We start from the raw sequence: 25,436 nt of genomic DNA on the forward strand, positions 1-25,436 counted from the left end.
ATTGGTGGAGTGCTGCGGAGATGGTTGTCCTTCTGGAAGGTTCTCCCATCTCCACAGAGGAACTCTGGAGCTCTGTCAGAGTGACCATCGGGTTCTTCGTCACCTCCATGACCAAGGACCTTCTTCCCCGATTGCTCAGTTTGGTCGGGCGGCCAGCTCTAGGAAGAGTCTTGTTGGTTCCAAACTTCTTCCATTTAAGAATGATGGAGGCCACTGTGTTCTTGGGGACCTTCAATGCTGCAGAAATGTTTTGGTACCCTTTCCCAGATCTGTGCCTCGACACAATCCTGTCTCGGAGCTCTCCGGACAATTCCTTCAACCCCATGGCTTGGTTTTTGCTCTGACATGCACTGTCAACTGTGGGACCTTTATATCTTTTTTTTTTGTTTGTCATTTAGCAGACACTCTTATCCAGAGCGACTTACAGGAGCAATTAGGGTTAAGTGCCTTGCTCAAGGGCACATCGACAGATTTTTCACCTATTCGGCTCAGGGATAAGAACCAGCGACCTTTCGGTTACTGGCACAACGCTCTTAACCACTAAGCTACCTACCGCCCCACAAAATGTATATTATATTATTATTATATAGTAAGGTGTGTGCCTTTCCAAATCATGTCCAATCAATAGAATTTACCACAGGTGGACTGCAATCAAGTTGTAGAAACATCTCAAGGATAATCAGTGGAACATGATATTTTTAATACATTTGCAAAAATGTCTAAAACCTGTTTTCTCTTTGTGATTATGGGGTATTGTGTGTAGATTGATGAGAAAAAAATATAATTTAATCTATTTTAGAGTAAGGCTGTAATGTAACAAAGTGGAAAAAGTAAAGGGGTCTGAATACTTTCCGAATGCACTGTATATATTTATTTGCTACTGCTTGACTAAAAAATCTTGGTCAACCAACAGCCTATTGACCAAACAATCAACTAGTCGACTAATTAGGGTCAGGCCTAGTCCAAAGGCTAGTGCTGTGTGAGAGAATGGTCAATTCACATCTTATCTGTTCTGTTATCTGACCAGAGCTAGACAGACTATAGTCAGTCAATTCACATGCAGGTTACAGTCTTACTGTGTGTGTGTGTGTGTGCACGTGTTTGTGTGTAGTTGTGTGGTTGTATGTACCGAAGTAGTAAGTCACAGTTAATCCGTGTAACGCATTCAGTTTGGGAGTGATTTGCAGGATTTAGTGGCTGAGTGTGTGTTAGACAAGGTCGGTCAGGAGATGAGGACATGATGTAAGTTTCTGTCAATGCCACTTCTGCTTACTCGTCAGCTTGGAATCCCCTCTCAGGTGATATAATACTCCTCCCTATAGCTCTCTTCCTCTTTCTCGTGCTCTCTCTCGCTCTCGAACTCTGATTCAAATTAAATCTAATTTTGTTCGTCACATGCTTCGTAAGCCACAGGTGTGGACTAACAGTGAAATGCTTACTTTCGAGCCCTTCCCAACAATGCAGAGAGAAAGAAAATTGAGAAATAATAGAAAAGTAAAACACGTAATAATAGATACACAATGAGTAACGATAACTTGGCTATATACAGTTGAAGTCGTAAGTTTACATACACTTAGGTTGGAGTCATTAAAACTAGTTTTTCAACCACTCCACAAATTTCTTGTTAACAAACTATAGTTTTGGCAAGTCGGTTAGGACATCTACTTTGTGCATGACACAAGTAATTTTTCCAACAATTGTTTACAGACAGATTATTTCACTTATAATTCACTGTATCACAATTCCAGTGGGTTAAAAGTTTACATACACTAAGTTGACTGTGCCTTTAAACAGCTTGGAAAATTCCAGAAAATGATGTCATGGCTTTAGAAGCTTCTGATAGGCTAATTGACATAATTTGAGTCAATTGGAGGTGTACCTGTGGATGTATTTCAAGGCCTACCTTCAAACTCTGTGCCTCTTTGCTTGACATCATGGGAAAATCAAAAGAAATCAGCCAAGATCTCAGAAAAAAAATTGTAGACCTCCACCAGTCTGGTTCATCATTGGGAGCAATTTCCAAACGCCTGAAGGTACCACATTCATCTGTACAAACAATAGTACGCAAGTATAAACACCATGGGACCACGCAGCCGTCATACCGCTCAGGAGGAGACGCGTTCTGTCTCCTAGAGATTAACGTACTTTGGTGCGAAAAGTGCAAATCAATCCCAGAACAACAGCAAAGGACCTTGTGAAGATGCTGGAGGAAACCGGTACAAAAGTATCTATATCCACAGTAAAACGAGTCCTGTATCGACATAACCTGAAAGGCCACTCAGCAAGGAAGAAGCCACTGCTCCAAAACCGCCATAAAAAAGCAAGACTACGGTTTGCAACTGCACATGGGGACAAAGATTGTACTTTTTTTATGAAACAAAAATAGAACTGTTTGGCCATAATGACCATCGTTATGTTTGGAGGAAAAAGGGGGATCCTCTGTAGCTCAGCTGGTAGAGCACGGCGCTTGTAACGCCAAGGTAGTGGGTTCGATCCCCGGGACCACCCATACACAAAAAAATGTATGCACGCATGACTGTAAGTCGCTTTGGATAAAAGCGTCTGCTAAATGGCATATCATATTATTATTATTATTATAGGAAGGAAAATTATGTGGATAAATTGAAGCAACATCTCAAGACATCAGTCAGGAAGTTAAAGCTTGGTCGCAAATGGGTCTTCCAAATGGACAATGACCCCAAGCATACTTCCAAAGTTGTGGCAAAATGGCTTAAGGACAACAGTCAAGGTATTGGAGTGGCCATCACAAAGCCCTGACCTCAATCCTATAGAACATTTGTGGGCAGAACTGAAAAAGCGTGTGCGAGCAAGGAGGCCTACAAACCTGACTCAGTTACACCAGCTCTGTCAGGAGGAATGGGCCAAAATCCACCCAACTTATTGTGGGAAGCTTGTGGAAGGCTACCCGAAACGCTTGACCTAAGTTACACAATTTAAAGGCAATGCTACCAAATACTAATTGAGTGTATGTAAACTTCTGACCCACTGGGAATGCGATGAAAGAAATAAAAGCTGAAAGAAATAATTCTCTCTACTATTATTCTGACATTTCACAATCTTAAAATAAAGGGGTGATGCTAACTGACCTAAGACGGGGAATTTTTACTAAGATTAAATGTCAGGAATTGTGAAACTGAGTTTAAATGTATTTGGCTAAGGTGTATGTAAACTTCCGACTTCAACTGTACATGGGGTACCAGCAGTGGTGTAAAAATACATGAAAGTACTACTTTAGTCATTTATTTAGGGGTATCTGTACTTTTATATTTTTGACAACTTTTACTTTTACTTCACTACATTCCTAAAGAAAATTATGTACTTTTTACTCCATACATTTTCCCTGACACCCAAAAGTACTCGTTACATTTTGAATTCTTAGCAGGACAGGAAAATGGTCTAATTCACACACTTATCAAGAGAACATCCCTGGTCATCCTTACTGCTTCTGATCTGGCGGACTCACTAAACACATGCTTAGTTTGTAAATGATGTCAGAGTGTTGGAGCGTGCCCCTGGCTATCCTTAAATAAATAAAAAACAAGAAAATGGTGCCGTCTGGTTTGCTTAATTTAAGGAATTTTAAATGATTTATATTTTAACTTTAACTTTTGATACTTAAGTACATTTTAGCAATTACATTTACATTTGATACTTAAGTATATTTAAAAACAAATATTTTTAGACTTTTACTCAGGTAGTATTTTACTGGGTGACTTTCTCTTTAGTCATTTTCTATGAAGGTATCTTTACTTTTACTCAATTATAACAATGATGTACTTTTTCCACCACTGGGTACCAGTACCGAGTCAATGTGCAGGAATGAAGTGACAGATAGTAAACAGTAGCAGCAGTGTATGTGATGATTCAAAAAAAGTTAGTGCAAAAAGAGTCAATGCAGATAGTCCGGGTAGTTATTTGGTTAAAGTGGCAATATGTAACTTTTTGGGCGACCCGACCAAATTCTCATAGAAATGTGAGTTATAGATCTATCAGTCTACTTGAAAGCAAATCTATGAAGTGGTAGATCTGTTCTATGTGCACTATGTCTATGCTTCCCGTTCTTAAGTTGTGTTTTTGTACACCAGCTGAAACAACAACATTTTTGGTTATGGAAAATATATTTCAAGTGGTTTAGATGGTACAATGATTCTCTACACTATACTAGCTTATTTTGTCACATAAACAGAAATTAGGCGAACTATTACAACTATTACCTCCTCCCTATATGCTGTCTCATCATCGTTGGTGATCAGGCCTACCACCGTTGTGTCATCGTCAAACGTTCTCGTCTGTGTGTCTGTATCTCTGTCTTTGTCAACCCTTCTGTCTATAAATCCCTAAGCTTGTCTGAGATAAAGGTTTATAGAGAAACAGAGACAGAAATAGGCCTAGATTTAAAGGAGATAGGCCTAGTCAATTATCAAGTCAATCCGTGTGTGTCAGTGTGTCTGCTCAGCTTTTTTCCAGGAAACACATTGAAGATCAATGTTGTGGAGGAGACAGACAGATAAAGAATGCTAGGGCTGGCAAACAAACAAGCAGCCCCTAGCTAGCTCCTGAGCCCAGACTAGAGATGTTGACCTGAGATGGCCCTAATTTAATCAACTGGCTGAGTGTGCCTGTGATCTCAATATCCACACACAGCCTCTAACACACAGACACAAAGAGACACAGAGAGCTAGACTATTACACATATAGAGGGGAGGGATATGTGTTCTGAGCTTGGAGTGTGCGCAGGTATACCCCAGACAGAGTGACTAGGGTAGAGCATATATTGGTAGACCACTTTGTCGTTGACATTTACTCTGACTTGGTTACTGGCTGCCATGTTATTGTTGCTCAGCAGCACCATGTTCTCTCCTGTTTCCATGGATCAAGGGATTGAGTTTTGTAGTGCTTCCTCACTGTTGGTCAGTTAATGGAGGAATTATTTCCAGAGCTAAGCTGACCTGTTACTGTACTGACATGGAGTGACCAGAATGAGACTCCTCACATGTGGCAGTGCTCGTGTCTTTAACGAAACAGCCAGAGAAATCACGATATTGTGTTTTTATAAGCATAATATTCTGTGTGCGTGTGTGTGTTGTCAGGCACGTGTTGGGCAGGCTTGCCCATGTTAAAGCCTCTCTCTCACTCCCAAAGTGAGTCCAGATGTCCAGATGTCTCTGTTGCTCTAATCCGGTCCTGTCTCTGTTAGTACCTCTCTCTCTGCTCTATTACATTTACAGAGTGTACACACACACACACACACACACATACACTAAACAACCTTGCCACTGCAGAGTTAAGACCATGGATCATAATACAGTTAAACTAAATATTTCTGCAAGCTGAATAAAATGTTTTATTGACTTTAAGCCTGTTTATTGCATATCTAGGATGATGTTTCCATTTCAGATCATTCATAGGACTTGTCATCCCACTGGTTGTCATAGCAACCGCCTGTGTGTGTTACTTGCGCCAGGATTCACAAATCATCTCAAGAGTAAGAGTGCTCCCATCTTATTCATCATGATTTAAAAAGCAAAACTAATCCTAGATCAGCACTTCTATCCTGAGACACTTTGTGAATATGGGCCCTGATGTTTATTCCTCTGGGAGCACGTGTAGATGTGGTAAACATTGTGTGCGTGTGACTGTGAGCATATCAAATCACGTTTGCAAGAGACACCCCTCTGCAACATGCTACAAACAGAGATCTGGGTTCAGGGTTGTGTTCATTAGGTGAAATCGTATCAAAATGGTTCAGGTACATGTATAACCTACCTCCATGTTTCACTGTTTTCTACCAGTGTGAGCCTATTTTACATGACCTTGGTGTAGGGATGAATGTCTGACAACAATTCTCTGTTCTGTCTCCCCCTCTCTCCCTTTCCTCCTCTCTGCTCCCCTTCCTCCTCCCCCTTTCCCCAGACACAGGCTGAGCATGCTGGGACGTGAGTGAGGCATCATGGATCCCGAGGAGCAGGAGCTGCAGAATGACTACCGTTACCGTAGCTACGCAGCTGTCATCGAGAAAGCCCTGCGGAACTTTGAGTCGTCCAGCGAGTGGGCTGACCTCATCTCCTCTCTGGGCAAGCTCAATAAGGTATGGATGGCAAGGCTGGTACAATATATTGAGTCTGGAGGTCAGACATCAAGCCACTCTACACTATTGAGTTGCACCCATGATGTGACAGATGAAATTACTTTGTCAGTGGTGCATTCATAGTTGTATTTCTATCCTGATTTGCATTTTCTCAGTGTGTTCGTGTCCTGTCAGAGTAGAAGAGCACTGCTTATTCTTTTGCATTGACGAGATAGCCAGGCCATTGGTCTCTTGATCAGTGTATTGCCATTAGTGTTTTAATAGTTATTTTGTGTATGTTGCTTTGCATTGAGAGCATTTGCATCAGTCTAACAGTTCTGTAAACAAAGCAGGAAGTTGTTGTTGCTACTTTAGGCTAGGCCTAACTGTGAGCCTCAGAAACATATCTAGTCTTGAGTGTCCAATTTGAAGCTCAACAACATACATATTATATGTGGTAAATCTGTGTAAGAGTTCATGGGCGTGTGTATGTGTTCTTCTGCTTGTGTGTGTGTCTGTGTGTGAGTGACTCTCTGGCTCTGAGCCCAGACACTACCTGCAGTCACTTATCCGGCCTTGCTGGCGTTGCCATGGTTGCGTCTGGTTCTGGCTCCACGATCAGTGGACTGTGAGATGGAAAACATTCCCAATCTATCAATTGAGTTTCAAAAAATGAGCCTACATCAGTGTTCATTCATTTAGCCCCCAATCATTAAATGGAGAGGATGATAGTCTATCCCTTTTACTGAATAATGTATTTACCAAACACATTATTCAAACTCTTATTGACCTATCATAAAGTGTGTATAGATTGCTTTTGCAAGCACTCAGTTTCATGTTTCTTGTAAATTGTTCTACTTCAGTAGCCCAGAATACATGGCCTAACTCTCTGTCCCCTGCTCCACCCAAAGGGACTTTGGACAGTAGTGGGTCCCTGCTTGTGACACATTTAGCAAGAAGGATGTTTGCTTAGGAGTGTTATGGTAGAATGGCTGTGTGTTGATCTGTGTGTGTCTTGGTTCTAAAGTAAACAAAGCAAATTACACAGTAACAAGGTAGCATGGTAATTGTACAATAATTATACAATAATTACCAATGAATTACGTATTTCTTTGATATTCATTAAAACACCACTAACAAGCACCACTGGCATATCTCTCTCTGTCCCTCCCCCTAGGCCCTGCAAAGTAACCTGCGCTACTCTCTGCTGCCCCAGAGGCTGATCATTGGGAAGCGTCTGGCCCAGTGTCTGCACCCGGCCCTGCCCAGTGGAGTGCACCTCAAGGCCTTGGAGACCTATGAGGTCATCTTCAAGATCATCGGCACCAAATGGCTGGCCAAGGACCTCTTCATCTACAGGTGTGGGACTCATGCTAACCAGCACTAACCCATTGTGTGTGTGTGTGTGCGTGCATGCATGTCTATTGTCCTGATTTGTTTGAATGCCTATTGACCAATGTTAGTGTGTTTTGGGGGGATTTGTGTGTTGTTCTCCTGTACTGTATGTGTTAGTGTGTTGTATTGATCTCTATCATGTGTGTGTTTTAGCTCGGGGCTGTTCCCGTTGCTGGGCCATGCTGCGATGGCAGTGAAGCCAGCCCTGTTGACGCTGTATGAGCGCTACTACCTCCCCCTACAGAGGGCCCTTCTGCCCAGCCTACAGGCCTTCATCACTGGGCTACTGCCTGGCCTAGAGGAGGGGGCTGATGTCTACGACAGGTACACACACACACACGTAACTGTGTACCAAAACAGAGCTAAAAATAGCTCTCCCATAAATATTGCATAATATAACATATCCTCTTCCTTTTCCCCCTCTCTTAAACTTTGATCTCTCTCCCCTCTCTCCCTTCTCTCCCCTCTTTCCAGGACGGATGCGTTGCTACTGAGGCTGTCTCTGTTAGTGGGCCAGCAAGTGTTCTATGGGGCTCTGTGGGGCAGTGTGTTGGTCAGCCCTCTGGTCCGGCTGCCTGCCTCTCTCTTCATCGTCACACACTTCGACCGCTTCACCCCACCGCGCCAGCAGACATGCATGCTGGGCTATAACAACCGCTTGGTGGTGAGTTGGTGTGTGTTTCCGCATGTTAATGCGAGTATGAGTGTAGGGTTGTGTCTGCCATGTCGGATACGTTGTAGAACCTCTCTCTCCCTCTTTCTCCCAGGTGAAGGCGTTGTGTCTGTCTCTGCAGGACTCTAATGTTCTGGTGCAGAGGAATATGCTGGAGATCCTGCTCTACTTCTTCTCCTTGGCCACCTGCCTGGTGAGCAACATTTCCTCCTCCTCCTCACCTTCTTCTCCTCCTCACCTTTTTCATCTTATCCACCCTGTCCTGCTCCTCCACCTCTCCTCCCTCCTCCTCCTCCCTCTTCCTTCTCTGCCTCTATATTATCTTCATCTTCATCCGCTACCGTTTCCTTCTCCCTCTGCTTTTCTCTCTCTTCATTAACACCTTCTTCCTCCTCCCTGTGCCCCATGTGTAACTGTCCCTGTTGTTCTCTCAGGACCCAACAGAAGGCAGTATTCCTATGAGCAGGGAGGACACAGTCACAGTGGTGTCTGCTGCTTCCCTCACGCTGCTCCGCAGAGACATGTCCCTCAACAGACGCCTCTACGCCTGGCTGCTAGGTAGCTACTGTGGATAGACATGCACCACACACACACACACACACACACACACACATGCAATGAAGTTATGGTTTTGAGTCCTAGTCTAGCAGTAGGCCTGAATATAGTTCACTGTGTAGCTAATAATAGCTTTAGTTGTAGCTAATGTTGTTAAAGTCTAGGTAATACATTTATCCATATAGCTTAAATTCTTTACTCCTTGCCTTTCAGAGACTAAAATGTATGCCTTGGTATTATACAGTGTCTTCAAAAAGTATTCATACCCCTTGACTTATTCAATATTTTGTTGTGTTACAGCCTGAATTCAAAATAGATTAAATTGATTTTTTTTCTCACCCATCTACTTACAAAACATGTTTTTAGAAATGTTTGCAAATTTATTGAAAATGAAATACAGAGATATCTCATTTACATAAGTATTCACACCCCTGAGTCAATACTTTGTAGAAGCACCTTTGGCAGCGATTACAGCTGTGATTCTTTCTGGTTAAGTCTCTAACATTTGCCCATTATTATTTTCAAAATTCTTCAAGCTCTTTCAAATTGGTTGTTGATCATTGCCAGATAACCATTTTCAGATCTTGCCATACATTTTCAAGAAGGTTTAAGTCAAAACTGTAACTCGGCCACTCCAAAACATTCACTGTCTTCTTGGTAAGCAACCAGTGTAGATTTGGCCTTGTGTTTTAGGTTATTGTCCTGCTGAAAGGGGGATTAATCTCCCAATATCTGGTGGAAAGCAGACTGAACCAGGTTTTCCTCTAGGATTTTGCTCCATTCCATTTCTTTTTTATCCTGAAACTTCCCAGTCCTTAACGATTACAAACATACCCATAACAAGATACAGCCACCACTATGCTTGAAAATATGGAGAGTTGTATTGGATTTGCCCCAAACTTTGTATTCAGGACAAAAAGTTAATTGCTTTGCCACATTGTTTGCAGGATTACTTTAGTGCCTTGTTGCAAACAGGATGCATGTTTTGGAATACTTTTATTCTGTACAGGCTTCCTTCTTTTCACTCTGTCAATTAGTTTAGTATTGTGGAGTAACTACAATGTTGTTGATTCATCCTCAGTTTTCTCTTATCACAGCCATTTATACTCTAACTTTAAAAAGTCACCATTGGCCTCATGGTGAAATCTCTGAGCGGTTTCCTTCCTCTCTGGCAACTGAATTACGAAGGACGCCTGTATCTTTGTAGTGATTGGATGTATTGATACACCATCCAAAGTGTAATTCATAAGTTCACCATGCTCAAAGGGATATTCAATGTCTTATTTTTACCCATCAATAGGTGTCCTTCTTTGCAAGGCATTGGAAAACCTCCCTGGTCTTTGTGGTTGAGACTGAGGGACCTTACAGATAATTGTATGTGTGGGGTACAGAGATGAGGTAGTCATTCAAAAATCATGTTAAACAATATTGCACACAGTGAGTCAATGCAACTTATTATGTGACTTGTTAAGCAAATTTTTACTCCTGAACTTATTTAGGCTTGCCATAGCAAAGTGGTTGAATACTTATTGACTCAAGACATTTCAGCTTTTCATATTTAATTAATTAGTAAAAAAGCATAATTCCACTTTGACATGGAGTGTTGTGTGTAGGTCAGTGACCAAAAAAATCTAAATTTAATAAATGTTCAATTCAGGCTGTAAGTCAAGGGGTGTGAATACTTTCTGAAGGCACTGTAAATGACTGTATGTGTGTGTGTGGTGTGTTGCTGTTCACCAGGCACAGACATTAAGGGGGGTATGGTTGCTGCAGACCCTGACCTCTCCATGTCCATGGAGGAACACACAGCCTTCTACTTCAACACCCACTCCAGAGAACTGCTAGTGCAGGTCAGACACACTAACACTACTGTTGAGCAGTTATATAAATAATTCTGTTACAGAGGATTAAAACTCATGAAGGACTTCTCGAAAAACCCCTGCCCTTAAATGCAAGTCACTCATTCAAATATGAAAACAATGAGACCTTGGATTCAGTAAATAACCGGTGGTGTAACCTTGTGTATGTGTGTCCTCTGTTTCTCTGTCCTTAGGCTTTGATCAACATCCTGAATCAGAAGGATGTGGAGGCAGACCCGGAGAGCGTGATTGGTTATCTCCGACCCTTCCGTATCATCATCAGCCTCATGGATAAGCCAGAGATAGGTAGTCACACACACACACACACCTCCCCTCCCTCAGGCCTAAACTTACACACCTCCCCTCCCTTACATTTTACATTTACATTTGAGTCATTAAGCAGACACTCTTATCAAGAGCGACTTACAGTTAGTGCATTCATCTTAAGATAGCTAGATGAGACAACCACATATCACAGTCATAGTTTGGAGGGCCAAGAGACCAGAGGTGGCAGAACAGAGTGGTCGGGTTGGGGTGTAGTGTTTGAGCATAGCCTAAAGGTATGGAGGGCCAGTTCTTCTTGCTGCTCCATTGGTAAGTACCATGGTCTAGGATAGAAGAGGTGAGAGTAGTGGAAGAGAGAGAGCAAAGATTGCGACGGCACATGACCATCTGGGTAGGAGCTGAGTGGCTAGGGTTGGAGGAAAGGTAGACAGTAAAGGAAACTAAGTAGTGATCAGAGACGTGGAGGGGGGTTGCAGTGAGATTAGTAGGCGAACAGCCTCTAGTAAAGATGAGGTCAAGCATATTGCCTGCCTTGTGAGTGAGAGGGGACTGGGAAAGGGTGAGGTCAAAAGGCAAGGAGTGGAAAAAGAGAGTTGGAAAGAAATTAATCTAAGGCAGAGGTTAAAGTCACCAAATACGAAGAGCAGTGAGCCATCATCAGGAAATTAGCTTAATCAAGGTGTCAAGCTCATTGAGGAACACTAAGGACACCTGGTGGGCAATATATTACAACATTGTTAAGCTTGAGTGGACAAGTGACAGTGACTGCATGGAATTGAAATGATAGAAAGTCCTCTCTTTCCTTCCTTGAACAACTCAGCAGAACAGAACCGTCTTTGTTTCGGTGACGATCTTCGTTTTGCGACTAGATCGCTGCTGAGGAAACGGGAGACTGAATTACTAATACTAATTGCTAATTGCTTGCAAAGGTGACTAATTGCTGACTGCCTAGTAGAGGAGAAACCATTCCCCCTCCAATATAGCCACTGATTACGAAAACAACAACAGTCACAAATTGCCCTGCCCCTTAATCCTGGTTGATGTGTCAACAATCATCTGCAAGTTATGAGCAGTCAGCAGTTCACACACCAATAATAATAATATGCCATTTAGCAGACGCTTTTATCCAAAGCGAGTTAGTCATGTGTGCATACATTTTTGTGTATGGGTGGTCCCGGGGATCGAACCCACTACCCTGGCGTTACAAGCGCCGTGCTCTACCAGCTGAGCTACAGAGGACCACCAAGTAGGCTACTGGGAAGACAGGCAGCACTTAAATTAGATGGCCTTAGCTAGCAAAAAGACAGTACTAGACAACAACAACAACAACAACAGATAAAGAAAAATATGATACTTATCACTCCTGGAGATATCATGAGTCCTCTAGCTATAGAATGAAGCTTTGGCCCAAACACACACACCTCCCTCACCTCCCTTAAGCTTTCCGGATGCTTCGGTTCGGCTGGTGACTAGTCGAACTCGGCTAGGCGAACCGAACGAGTGTGCTCGCATACTCCTTTAAAAGACTGCAATAGTATTTACTCAAAATAGACAGAATTAATCTAAGAAAACTCAAGAAATGTCATTCATTTAATTTCTTGCTGAGGACATCTTACATCTATTCAATTTACATCTAACTAAGATGTTTGTTGCAGTATTTCTCAAGTGAAAAAAATTGTATGAAAATGATTAGTCTCTCATTGAATGACAACAAACACTTAATTGAAGAATCCCTACTGTTGACCCATCACTGACGAAGGGGTGTAGACTTCGGCTACCGACTTCGACTTGCCTCTAAAATGTTTTGTGTGCATTAACAGCTGAGAAAACACTTGCTGAAGACCAAAACAAACAAACAACATCACAAAATGTCATCATAATGTATCACATTTATTTATAAAGCCCTTTTTACATAAGCAGATGTCACATAATTCTATACAGAAACCCAGCCTAAAACCCAAAACAGCAAGCAATGCAGATGCAGAAGCAGGGTGGCTAGGAAAAACTCCCTAGAAAGGCAGGAACCTAGGGAGAAACCTAGAGAGGAACCAGGCTCTGAGGGGTGGCCAGTCCTCTTCTGGCTGTGCCAGGTGGAGATTATAAGAGTACATGGCCATTTAAGGCCAGATTGTTCTTCAAGATGTTCAAACGTTCATAGATGACCAGCAGGGTCAAATAATAATCACAGTGGTTCTAGAGGGTGCAACAGGTCAGTACCTCAGGAGTAAATGTCAGTTGGCTTTTCATAGCAAGGGCAGTTCGTCGCTCCAGTGCCTTGCCGTTCACCTTCGCACCCCTGGGCCAGACTACACTCAATCATAGGACCTACTGAAGAGATGAGTCTTCAGTAAAGGCTTAAAGGTTGAGACCGAGTCTGCGTCTCTCACATGGATAGGCATACCATTCCATAAAAATTTAGCTCTATTGGAGAAAGCCCTGCCTCCAGCTGTTTGCTTAGATATTCTAGGGACAATAAGGAGCCTGCGTCTTGTGACCGTAGTGTACGTGTAGGTATGTACGGCAGGACCAAATCGGAGAGGTGGGTAGGAGCAAGCCCATGTAATGCTTTGTAGGTTAGCAGTATAACCTTGAAATCAAGGTTTAACAGGAAGCCAGTGTAGAGAGGCTAGCACTGGAGTAATATAATACATTCTTTGGGTTCTAGTCAGGATTCTAGCAGCCGTGTTTAGCACTAACTGAAGTTGATTTAGTGCTTTATCTGGGTAGCCGGAGAGTAGAGCATTTGAAGTAGTCTAATCTAGAAGTGACAAAAGCATGGATGAGCTTTTCTGCATCATTTTTGGACAAAACGTTTCTGATTTCTGCAATGTTAAGAAGATGGAAAAAAGCTGTCCTTGAAATATTCTTGATATGTTTGTCAAAAGAGAGATCAGGGTCCCGAGTAACGCCGAGGTCCTTCACAGTTTTATTTGAGACGACAGTACAACCATCAAGATTAATTGTCAGATCCAACAGCAGATCTCTTTGTTTCTTGGGACCTAGAACTAGCATCTCTGTTTTGTCAGAGTTTAAAAGTAAAACATTTGCCGCCAAACACTTCCTTATGTCTGAAACACAGGCTTCCAGGGTAGGCAATTTTGGGGCTTCACCATGTTTCATTGAAATGTACAGCTGTGTGTCGTCCACATAGCAGTGAAAGTTGACATTGTGTTTCCGAATGACATCACCAAGAGGTAGAAAATATAGTGAAAACAATAGTGGTCCTAAAACGGAACCTTGAGGAACGCCGAAACGTACAATTGATTTGTCAGAGGACAAACCATCCACAGAGAAGAACTGATATCTTTCCGACAGATAAGATCTAAACCAGGCAAGAACTTGTCCGTGTAGACCAATAAGGGTTTCTAATCTCTCCAAAAGAATGTGGTGATCGATGGTGTCAAAAGCAGCACTAAGGTCTAGGAGCACGAGGACAGATGCAGAGCCTTGGTCTGACGCCATTAAAAGTTAATTTACCACCTTCACGAGTGCAGTCTCAGTGCTATGATGGGGTCTAAAACCAGACTGAAGCATTTCGTATACATTATTTGTCTTCAGGAAGGCAGTGAGTTGCTGCGCAACAGCTTTTTCTAAAATCTTTGAGAGGAATGGGAGATTCAATATAGGCTGATAGTTTTTTACATTTTTCGGGTCAAGGTTTGGCTTTTTCAATTGAGGCTTTATTACTGCTACTTTTAGTGAGTTTGGTACACATCCAGTGGATAGGGAGCCATTTATTATGTTCAACGTAAGAGGGCCAAGCACACGAAGTAGCTCTTTCAGTAGTTTAGTTGGAATAGGGTCCAGTATGCAGCTTGACGGTTTACAGGCCATTACTATTTTCATGAATGTGTCAAGAGATAGAGGATTAAAAAAAACTTGAGTGTCTCCATTGATCCCAGGTCCTGGCAGTTCTGTGCAGACTCAGGACAACTGAGCTTTGGAGAAATAAGCAGATTCAAGTGGAGTCCGTAATTTGCTTGCAATGATCATGATCTTTCCATCTAAGAAGTTCATGAATTTATCACTGCTGAAGTGAAAGCTATCCTCTCTTGTTGAACGCTGCTTTTTAGTTAGCTTTGCGTCAGTATCAAAAAGAAATGTTGGATTGTTCTTATTCTCCTCAATTATGTTGGAAAAATAGGATGATCGAGCAGCAGTGAGGGCTCTTCGATATTGCACGATACGTTCTTTCCAAGCCAGTCAGAAGACTTCCAGTTTGGTGGAGTGCCATTTCCATTCCAATTTTCTGGAAGCTTGCTTCAGGGCTCGGGTATCTTCTGTATACCAGGAATCAAATGTATTGTTACAAAACTAGATCCAGGGTATGACTGTGGCAATGAGTAGGTCCGGAGACATGTTGGACAAAACCCACTGAGTTGATGATGGCTCCGAAAGCCGTTTGAAGTGGGTCAGTGGACTTTTCCATGTGAATATTAAAGTCACCAAAAATGTGAATATTATCTGCCTCTAGCGCCACATTGAGATAGGGTGCAGGCCAGGCAGCAGGCTGTTAGCCAGCCTGCCAGCTTAGTGGAGTCTACCACTAGCACAGTCAGTGTAGTCAGCTCAGCTATCCCCACTGAGACGTGTCTGTGCCTCGATCTAGGTTGAGCAAAACAAAACATGGCGGTGTTCGCCTTAGCAATCTCACTGGAATAAAGACCTCCTCCATTCCTGTCATTATTGAAAGAGATTGTGATATCTCACATCTCAAAATAGGGTTACTTAATGTTAGATCCCTCACTTCCAAGACAGTCATAGTCAATCAACTAATCACTGATCATAATCTTGATGTGATTGGCCTGACTGAAAGATGGCTCAAGCCTGATGAATGTACTGTGTTAAATGAGGCCTCTCCTCCTGGTTACACTAGTGACCATATCCCCCGCCCATCCTGCAATGGTGGAGGTGTTGCTAACATTTATGACAGCAGATTTCAATTTACAAAAAAAAAAGACTGTTTTCGTCTTTTGAGCTTCTAGTCATGAAATCTATGCAGCCTACTCAATCACTTTTCATAGCTACTGTTCACAGGCCTCCTGGGCCGTATAAAGCGTTCCTCACCGAGTTCCCTGAATTCCTATCGGACCTTGTAGTGATGATGGTGGTCTCTCAGGTCCTCTGGTGGTGGGCAGTGTGTAGTGATGATGATTGTGATGATCTCTCTCAGGTCCTCTGGTGGTGGGCAGTGTGTTATTGGAGGCGGTGAGAGCGTTCTATAGCTACTGCAGAGAGATGCTTGGAGAGGAGTCTATCACCAGCACTGGCCTGACAGGCAACCAGCTAGCCAGGTGAGAAGACCGGAGCGGAAGAGGTACAGTGCCTTCAGAAAGTATTCACACCCCTTGACTTTTTCCACATTTTGTTGTGTTACAAAGTGGCATTAAAATTGATTTAATTGTCATTTTTTGTCAACGATCTACACAATACTCTGTAATGTGGAAGAAAAATAACATTTGTAAAACATTTCTGAAAAATAAAATACTAATATCTTGATTAGATAAGTATTCAACCCCCTGAGTCAATAACTTTTGCAGCGATTACATCTGTGAGTTTTTATGGGTAACTCTCTAAGAGCTTTCCACACCTGAATTGTGCAACATTTGCCCATAATTCTTTTCAGAATTCTTCAAGCTCTGTCAAATTTGTTCTTGATCATGGCTAGACAACCATTTTCAGGTCTTTTAAATTTTCAAGCAAATTTAAGTCAAAACTGTAACTCAAATTTTCAAGCAAATTTAAGTCAAAACTGTAACTCGGCCACTCACGAACATTCACTTTCTTGGTAAGCAACTCCAGTGTATATTTGACCTTGTGTTTTAGGTTATTGTTCTGCTGAAAGGTGAATTCATCTCCCAGTGTCTGGTGAATAGCAGACTGAACCAGGTTTTCCTCTGGGATTTTGCCTGTGCTTAGCTCCATTCCATTTATTTTTTATCCTGAAAAAATCCCCTTGCTTCTACATCTGCATTGCTTGCTGTTTGGGGTTTTAGGCTGGGTTTCTGTATAAGCACTTTGTGACATCTGCTGATGTTAAAAGGGCTTTATACATTTGATTAATTAACAATTACGAGCATACCCATAACATGATGCTACCACCATTATGCTTGAAAATTTGGAAAGTGGTACTCAGTAATGTGTTATAATAACACTTGTTATTCAGGTCAAAAAATTAATCGCTTGGCCGCATTTTTGCAGTATTACTTTAGTGCCTTGTTGCAAACAGGATGCATGTTTTGGAATATTTGTATTCTGTACAGGCTTGCTTCTTTTCACTGTGTCAATTAGGTTAGTATTGTGGAGTAACTACAATGTTGTTGATCCATTCTCAGTTTTCTCCTATCACAGCCATTAAACTCTGTAACTGTTTTAAAGTCACCATTGGCCTCATGGTGAAATCTCTGAGTGGTTTCATTCCGCTCCAGCAACTGAGTTAGTAAGGACGCCTGTATCTTTGTAGTAACTGGGTGTATTGATACACCATCCAAAGTGAACTTATTTAGGCTCGCCATAACAAAGGGTTTGAATACTTCTTGACTCAAGACATTTCAACTTTTCATTTTTATTACACTGAACAAAAATATAAATGCAACATGTAAAGTGCTGGTCCCATGTTTCACTTTTCATTTTTTTTTTTTTACATACTCACAAAAAGCTTATTTCGCTCAAAGTTTGTGCACAAATTTGTTTACATCCCTGTTAGTGAGCATTTCTCCTTTGCCAAGATAATCCATTCACCTGACAGGTGTGGCATATCAAGAAGCTGATTAAACAGCATGATCATTACACAGGTGCACCTTGTGCTGGGGACAATAATCGGCCACTTTAAAATGTGCAGTTTTGTCACACTGCACAATGCCACAGATGTCTCAAGTTTTGAGGGAGTGTACAATTGGCATGCTGACTACAGCAATGTCCACCAGAGCTGTTGCCAGAGAATTGAATGTTCATTTCTCTACCATAAGCTGGAGTGTTTGTCTGTAATAAAGCCCTTTTGTGGGGGAAAACAAATTCTGATTGGCTGGGCCCGGCTGCCCAGACATGTGAAATCCATAGATTAGGGCCTAATTTATTTATTTAAATTGACTGACTTTCTTATATGAACTGTAACTCAGTAAAATATTTGAAACTGTTGCATGTTGCGTTTATTTATATTTGTAAAAATTTCAAAAAACATAATTCCACTTTGACATTATGGGGTATTGTGTGTAGGCCAGTGATGCAATCTCAATTTAATCAATTTTAAATTCAGACTGTAACACAACAACAGTTGGGAAAATGCCAAGGTGTGTGAATACTTTCTGAAGGAACTGTAAGTGGAGAATGAACTGATATACACTACCGGTCAAAAGTTTTAGAACCCCTACTCATTCATGGGTTTTTCTTTATTTTTACTATTTTCTACATTGTAGAATAATAGTGAAGACATCAGAACTATGAAATAACACATGTAGTAACCAAAAAAGTGTTAAACAAATCAAAAAATATTTTATATTTCAGATTCTTCAAATAGCCACCCTTTGCCTTGATGACAGCTTTGCACACTCTTGTCATTCTCGCAACCAGCTTCACATGGAATGCTTTTCCAACAGTCTTGAAGGCGTTCCCACATATGCTGAGCACTTGTTGGCTGCTTTTCCTTCACTCTGCAGTCCGACTCATCCCAAACCAGCTCAATTTGGTTGAGGTCGGGGGATTGTGGAGGTCAGATCATCTGATGCAGCACTCCATCACTCTCCTTCTTGGTCAAATAGCCCTTACACAGCCTGGAGGTGTGTTGGGTCATTGTCCTGTTGAAAAACAAATCATAGTCCCACTAAGCCCAAACCAGATGGGATGGTGTATCACTGCAGAATGCTGTGGTAGCCATGCTGGTTAAGTGTGCCTTGAATTCTAAATAAATCACCGACAGTGTCACCAGCAAAGCACCCCCACACCATAACACCACCTCCTCCATGCTTTACGGTGGGAAATACACATGCGGAGATCATCCGTTCACCCACACCGCGTCTCACAGACACGACGGTTGGAACCAAAAATCTCCAATTTGGTCTAATGTCCATTGCTCGTGTTTCTTGGCCCAAGCAAGTCTCTTCTTCTTATTGGTGTCCTTTAGTGGTTTCCTTGCAGCAATTCGACCATGAAGGCCTGATTCACACAGTCTCCTCTGAACAGTTGATGTTGAGATGTGTCTGTTACTTGAACTCTGTGAAGCATTTATTTTGGCTGCAATTTCTGAGGCTGGTAACTCTAATGAACTTATCCTCTGCAGCGGAGGTTGCTCTGGGTCTTCCATTCCTGTGGCGGTCCTCAGTTTCATCATAGCGCTTGATGGTTTTTGCTGCTGCACTTGAAGAAACGTTCAAAGTTCTTGATGTTCCGTATTGACTAACCTTCATGTCTTAAAATAAAATGTATGCTAAATGGCATATTAATTATTATTAATTAATATTAAAGTAATGATGGACTGTCGTTTCTCTTTGCTTATTTGAGCTGTTCTTGCCATAATATGGACTTGGTCTTTTACCAAATAGGGCTATCTTATGTATACCCCCCCTACCTTGTCACAACACAACTGATTGGCTCAAACGCACAAATTCACTTTTAAGAAGGCACACCTGTTAATTTAAATGCATTCTGGGTGACTACCTTATGAAGCTGGTTGAGAGAATGCCAAGAGTGTGCAAAGCTGTCATCAAGGCAAAGGGTGGCTATTTGAAGAATCTCAAATATAAAATATATTTTGATTTGTTTAACACTTTTTTGGTTACTACATGATTCCATATGTGTTTGATGTCTTCACAATTATTCTACAATTTAGAAAATAGTAACAATAAAGAAAAACCCTTGAATGAGTAGGTGTTCTAAAACGTTTGACCGGTAGTGTATAAATGAATGGTATTTATTAGGAATGGTTGTCCTTATATCCTAAGATTTTCCTAAAAAGAGAATGACATGATAGTGACTGAGTGGATGTGTTTTGGATTGTGTTTTCTGTGCAGTAAAATAAAAGAAAACAAGAACGCGTCAGAGATCATAAAGACAGTGAACATGCTGGTGAGCTCCATGAACAGTGAGTTCCTGTGGGATTACATGACCTGCCACTTCTGCACCTGCCTCAGGTAACACCTACTGTACCTCCTCTGGAATAGTCATAGTGGCTTAACTGTTATAAAGCATATTTCTCAAACATTGTTTAACTGCTCTCTCTCTCTCTCTTCCTGTCTGGGTTTCCAAAGTAACCCAGCTGCTCCCTCTGTCACAGAGATCTCCACCCTCATCATATTTCTAATGGATGTCATCCCTCTGGTACACTCTCTCTCTCTCTCTCTCTCTCTCTCTCTCTGTCTCTCCCTCTCTCTCTCTCTCTGTCTCTCCCTCTCTCTCTCTCTCTCTCTCTGTCTCTCCCTCTCTCTCTCTCTCTCTCTCTCTCTCTCTCTCTCTCTCTCTCTCTCTCTCTCTCAACCTCTCTCTCTCTCTCTCTCTCTCAACCTCTCTCTCTCTCTCGCTCTCTCTCTCAACCTCTCGCTCTCTCAACCTCTCTCTCTCAACCTCTCTCTCTCAACCTCTCTCTCAACCTCTCTCTCTCAACCTCTCTCAACCTCTCTCTCTCTCTCTCTCAACCGCTCTCTCTCTCAACCTCTCTCTCTCTCTCTCTCTCTCTCTCAACCGCTCTCTCTCTCAACCCCTCTCTCTCTCTCTCTAAACCTCTGACTGGTCCGTTTCTCTGTGTCTGGACCAATAGGAGCTCCATGCTGACATCCAGTCTCAGTTCCTGCCCCAGATGCTGGGCCGCATGCTGCACGTGCTCTGCACCCACATGACCTCCCTGGACTTATCGGAGCTCACGCAAGGCCTGCACGCCTGCTTTAAGGTGCTCAGTAAGATCCAGATGCCTGTGGCTTATATGGACATGGAGGAGGAGTCACAGACACAGGAAGTGGAGTCACAGGCACAGGAGGAGAGCTTCGAATATGTTCAGGTCAGACTGTGTGTGTGTGCAGTGGTTCAGATAAGCTGTATTGAGAGTAGAATAAAAATGTGAGTTAGGAATGCAGCACTACAGAGGTACTTCAGAAAGGACATGCCCTTAGGTCAGGATGCTTACTGGGAGGTGACCTGTCTGACCGAGGGATAACATTTCTGGTAGGGTTAGCTCCTGGTCATGCTGTACATCTTGATTTTAGATCCTGACTGTACACAGGCCGGCCAATCACATGCTTCTCATTTCACTGTCCATACAGATGTAATAGTTTTTTTGCCATGTTCTGGAGTCCAGCTGTAACATTGACCTGTCTGTCTGTCACATAGACACAGCTCCCACTGATCTCTAGCTTTGTTCAGTCACTCACTGGCCCGTGATGGGGTTCATGGATATTTGAGAAGTTTAAGGACAAGGAGATGGTTCTTTAACAGTCATTTTAGGTCATACTACTCTCTCCCTCAATGGTGATATTCTGGTTGGATCATACATTTTCTACCCTACAGAACGTGGACAAGGAGAAGGATGAGGAGGATAATGATGAAGATGGTGGTAAGGTCAACGGTAACCATGACAACGCAGAACCAGAGGAAGAGCCTAAGCTGAATGGGGACATGGAGCAGGAGACTGGTCCAGTAGAGGGAGAAAGCCCCTTCCTGCCCCTTCGGTCTGAAGACAGCGGATTGGGCATCAGCGCCTCGCCATCAGAGCTGCACCTCCTACCAGGGTCGGGCCTGGGCCCTGAAGGGGCGGGGATCGTGAAAGGGGGCGAGGGCGTGTGGAGGAAGGGGGGCAGTGTGGAGACCATAACCCAGTATTTGCAGGATATCCTGGCCTTCATCACCACCAGGTAGAGAACATTATCACATAAGGGAAATATAATCATCAATCAAAACAACTTGATCAACTCTAACAAACGTTCTTATTGTCTCTGTCTCTTTCTCTCGCTCTCTCCCCTCGCTCTCTCTCTACCTCTCGCTTTCTTTCTCTCGGTCTCTCTCTCTCCCGCTCTCTCTCCTTTCTCTCGCTCTTTCTCTCTCTCTCGATCTCTCTCTCCCTCTCCCTCCTCCTTCTCTCCCCTCCCAGGTACCTGCTGGTTCAGGTGGAGGACGTCAGGGGGCAGGAGGAGGCTGTACAACCAGACCCCGTTGCCCTCTCCCCTGGTCGGAAATCCTCGTTCCGGGAGGGCCCTCAGATCACCACCAACCAGATCAAAGACAAGTTAGCCGAGCTCTTCACCCCCAACAAACACAAACCACGCTCCACCTTAGACCCCCCTGTCCTAGAGCCCCCTACAGAGAGGAAGAAGGGGCGAAGGTGTGCAGGAGGAGGGGTGGACTGGGGGGCAGGGTACAAGCCCCGGGGCAGGGCAGAGATTTCGGAGGAGTGTCGACAGGCGTTCACGGCAGCGTGCCACCTTCTGTTGGAGTCTACTACCTTCCCCCTGTACCTGAGTGAGGAGGAGAGCCATGGGCTCTACAGCGATATGTTCAACCATACAGGTGAGGTCACAGTATAAACTTTTACACAATAATAGTTGTTTACCCATACCCTAACACGGCTTACTAACAGGGTTGATTTGACCACTTTATGATGGGTAAAGTCAGCACCCTGATATACTTTCCTGATCTTGACTCATTTAAACATATTGAATTTGAAGTCACCAAAACATGTTTTTCTCTCTCTTATGTGTTTCTCTTCAGGCAGTGACGTAGACAGCCTGCCTGTGTGGCTGAGGTCCTTGATGACTCTGTGTTGCCTGTCAAGGGACTACCACGTGCAGCACACGGCCGTGTCGTCTCTGCTGGAGCTCATCAACCACTCCCAGTCCCTGGCCCTAGTCATCCAGGACAAGACCAGGCGCTACCATGCCAGCGACGCTAACCCCCTCAGCGGGCAGCTTCAGATGGTCACTGTGCCCCCTATCTACCCAGGCCTGCTTAGCACCATCGAGCAGGGCACAGATTTCTACCAGGTCAGAAAACAATTGTCTACAATGGCAGGGGGCTTGTATTACTGCCACATGAAGAGGGAACATATGAGGGGGCCTAGCTGGTCCAACGTGTTACTTTATAATATGATGAAATCTGTACATTTCCTTACTGAGGATGTTATCTGTAACTCACTTGTACAACAGCATCATCACCTTTTATGTCCGCTGCCTATTACCTCACCAGATCAGGAATGTTCGTTATCTGATGCTGCCGCCTTCAGTTGATCCAAATGAACACCAATCATCCTCACCTCTAACCTTTGACCTTTGTGACCCCATGCAGCGGGTGGCCCAGGTGCTGTGGGGTCAGCTGGACGTGGAGCGCCGAGAGCAGCACACCTCCTGTGTGGAGCTCTTCTATCGGCTCCACTGCCTGGCCCCCTCCGCATCCATCTGTGAGGACATCATCTGCCAGGCTTTATTGCACAGAGACAAGGTACAGAACACACACTAACAAGTTTTACTGTAATTTCAAGACAAACTGTTTACTGCACGCCTACAGCAAAGATCCATCCTATACCCCAACAGCAGTGGTCGGCAACAGGCAGCCCACAGGCCAAAACCGTCCCACAAGTGATTTGTTTTGGCTCTCCAAAGTTTTTTGTAAAAAAATTAAAAATCACCTGGAATTCATCTAAAAATGTGTTTAATTTAGGAAATCTGTTCCCGGTATTTTACAAATGTTCCACTCAGGGAATAAAACACTTTTCTCCCAGGTAATCCGGTATTTCCCGCCAAAACTGGAAGTGTCATTCTAAAGCATATAAAGCATATAAATATGTCTGGATTTGATTCGAGCTTTGATCAGCAAGAAAATTCAAGACTGATACTACCTGATACTAGCCATACACTACAGACATTTTATGAGCCCTACATTAAAATACATTTTATGAGCCCAAGCCCAAAGAAGTCCAAATTATTGTGCCGTTATCCAATACATAGCCTATGGTGACTCCCTGCTTAAAAAAGGTAAAATAAAATATATAGGCTACCGCACATTAAGAACGACAGAAAAACATATAAGCCCATAGATGTAGCTTTTCTGTCTTCGGTAAATAAGTGAAACAAGCTCCAGTAGGCTCATCTTTTTGATTGTGGACTGTATTACTGTATTGTATTATATGGACTGGAATTACATACCTCGTTCAAACCATGTAGCTGGGAGAGCACATTAGATGCTGGTGCAGTACAGACCGCCTACAAAATTACAATTATATGCTAGCGAATTTGATTTACATTTTGAAATATAATAGGGCCTATTTTACATTTTCATAGTTAGTAGGCTGATGCATAGGCCTATATAGGCTACCTTTCATAATAATTCCCCTAATGATGCGCAACGTGCGCATTAGCCTACCTCCTCTTTCTCTCTCTATTGTTGCTTCATTCATTCCTTGCTTTCAACAGTTAAATGAAATAATTTTTGTTGTCTTCATCATTGTAATGACATGCTTGAATAATTTAGGACAATAATAAAATGCATATGACTTTCTTTCACTTCTCTTCAAGAAGATGAAATGGTTATGTGTCTGAATAATTAACTGCTATAGTCTACCACCATCACACGTTCTCTCTTTTCTTTCTATTGGCTGCTGTATTTAGCATTCAGCAAACAAGAGCTTGCATCCCTCTTCCAATAGTCTATTAGTATAAGAAATGCTAAACAAAAATGTCCATCAAGCTATTCTAGTCTAGCTTTTCCTGGGACTCCAAGAGCTAAGGAGTGTTTTTTAAGGAGAGAGGCCAGCGGGGCGCAGGTGCGTATTGAGCAAGAGGCTGCTTATAAGTTAGAAGCGTATGCATAACCCACCATTCATTAGCTAAATATAAGACTATACTGCATTGAATTTATTACCTGAAAGAGGTAGGCTAGGACATCTATCTATCTATCTATCTATCTTGAACAGGATTATCTATTTTGGATGCAATTTGATTGGAATTAATGGAGAGAGAAAATGACAGAGTGCTCAAGTGCGCACTGATTTAAAGCAATGATATTCGAGTGTTAGGCTGTGTAAAACTCTGCAGCTGCAAATATCCAAAAATTATCTTTAGGCTACAATTAAAAAGTAAGGTGGCCCCTTGGTGATGTGTAAATTAGATGCGCATTCAGTCCTTATATTATATACTGTAGCATAGGCTTTTCTGTAGTAAACGTAGGCCTACCTGTCACAAGAAAAAAAGTTACTATGATAAGATAATACATGTATTGTGAACTGCACTCCATAGCCTAATGAGATGCGCTGTCTGTCCCCACCCTTAACGTTGATGATTGATCATGCAGAGAGAAGGCCGAAGAGAAGCCAGATTTAGACATCGCATGTAATTGAACAGTTCCATTTCACGTCATGCTGTTCATAGAAGTCATTTCTTATAATTTACCGGTTTCTCGCAGTTATTTATTCCGGGAAAAGGAAGTGGGTTTTTGCAGGAAATCTCAGTAACCCGGTTCCCGCTATTCAACCCTAGTTCCCAAGCATTCTCACAAATAAAATAAAAAAAGAGACGTGATCGTGTCTCAATGTAATCAAGGTATGAAATGATCATTATTTTCAAATACAATCTCATTTTGCGCTTAGTTGTGGTCAATTTGTAGTGTATAA

General features: G+C 42.6%; 1 protein-coding gene across 1 annotated transcript in view; it reads left to right on the top strand.

The window, feature by feature from the left end:
* Nucleotides 1-25,436, top strand: part of LOC311129441 (protein DOP1B-like) — a 50,743-nt gene that overhangs the window by 8,305 nt on the left and 17,002 nt on the right. Inside the window, exons 2-17 of the mRNA XM_084161724.1 lie at nt 5,935-6,109; nt 7,266-7,447; nt 7,637-7,807; nt 7,958-8,147; nt 8,251-8,349; nt 8,591-8,714; nt 10,452-10,561; nt 10,765-10,876; nt 16,029-16,149; nt 19,861-19,980; nt 20,098-20,167; nt 20,604-20,840; nt 21,347-21,690; nt 21,927-22,342; nt 22,544-22,815; nt 23,117-23,269. Coding sequence (XP_084017850.1) covers nt 5,972-6,109; nt 7,266-7,447; nt 7,637-7,807; nt 7,958-8,147; nt 8,251-8,349; nt 8,591-8,714; nt 10,452-10,561; nt 10,765-10,876; nt 16,029-16,149; nt 19,861-19,980; nt 20,098-20,167; nt 20,604-20,840; nt 21,347-21,690; nt 21,927-22,342; nt 22,544-22,815; nt 23,117-23,269 — 2,859 coding nt within the window. The 5' untranslated portion in view covers nt 5,935-5,971. The remainder of the gene's footprint in view (nt 1-5,934; nt 6,110-7,265; nt 7,448-7,636; nt 7,808-7,957; nt 8,148-8,250; nt 8,350-8,590; nt 8,715-10,451; nt 10,562-10,764; nt 10,877-16,028; nt 16,150-19,860; nt 19,981-20,097; nt 20,168-20,603; nt 20,841-21,346; nt 21,691-21,926; nt 22,343-22,543; nt 22,816-23,116; nt 23,270-25,436) is intronic.

This window comes from Coregonus lavaretus (genome assembly GCF_964263955.1).
Source record: "Coregonus lavaretus genome assembly, chromosome: 5".
Taxonomy (NCBI): Eukaryota; Metazoa; Chordata; class Actinopteri; order Salmoniformes; family Salmonidae; genus Coregonus; species Coregonus lavaretus.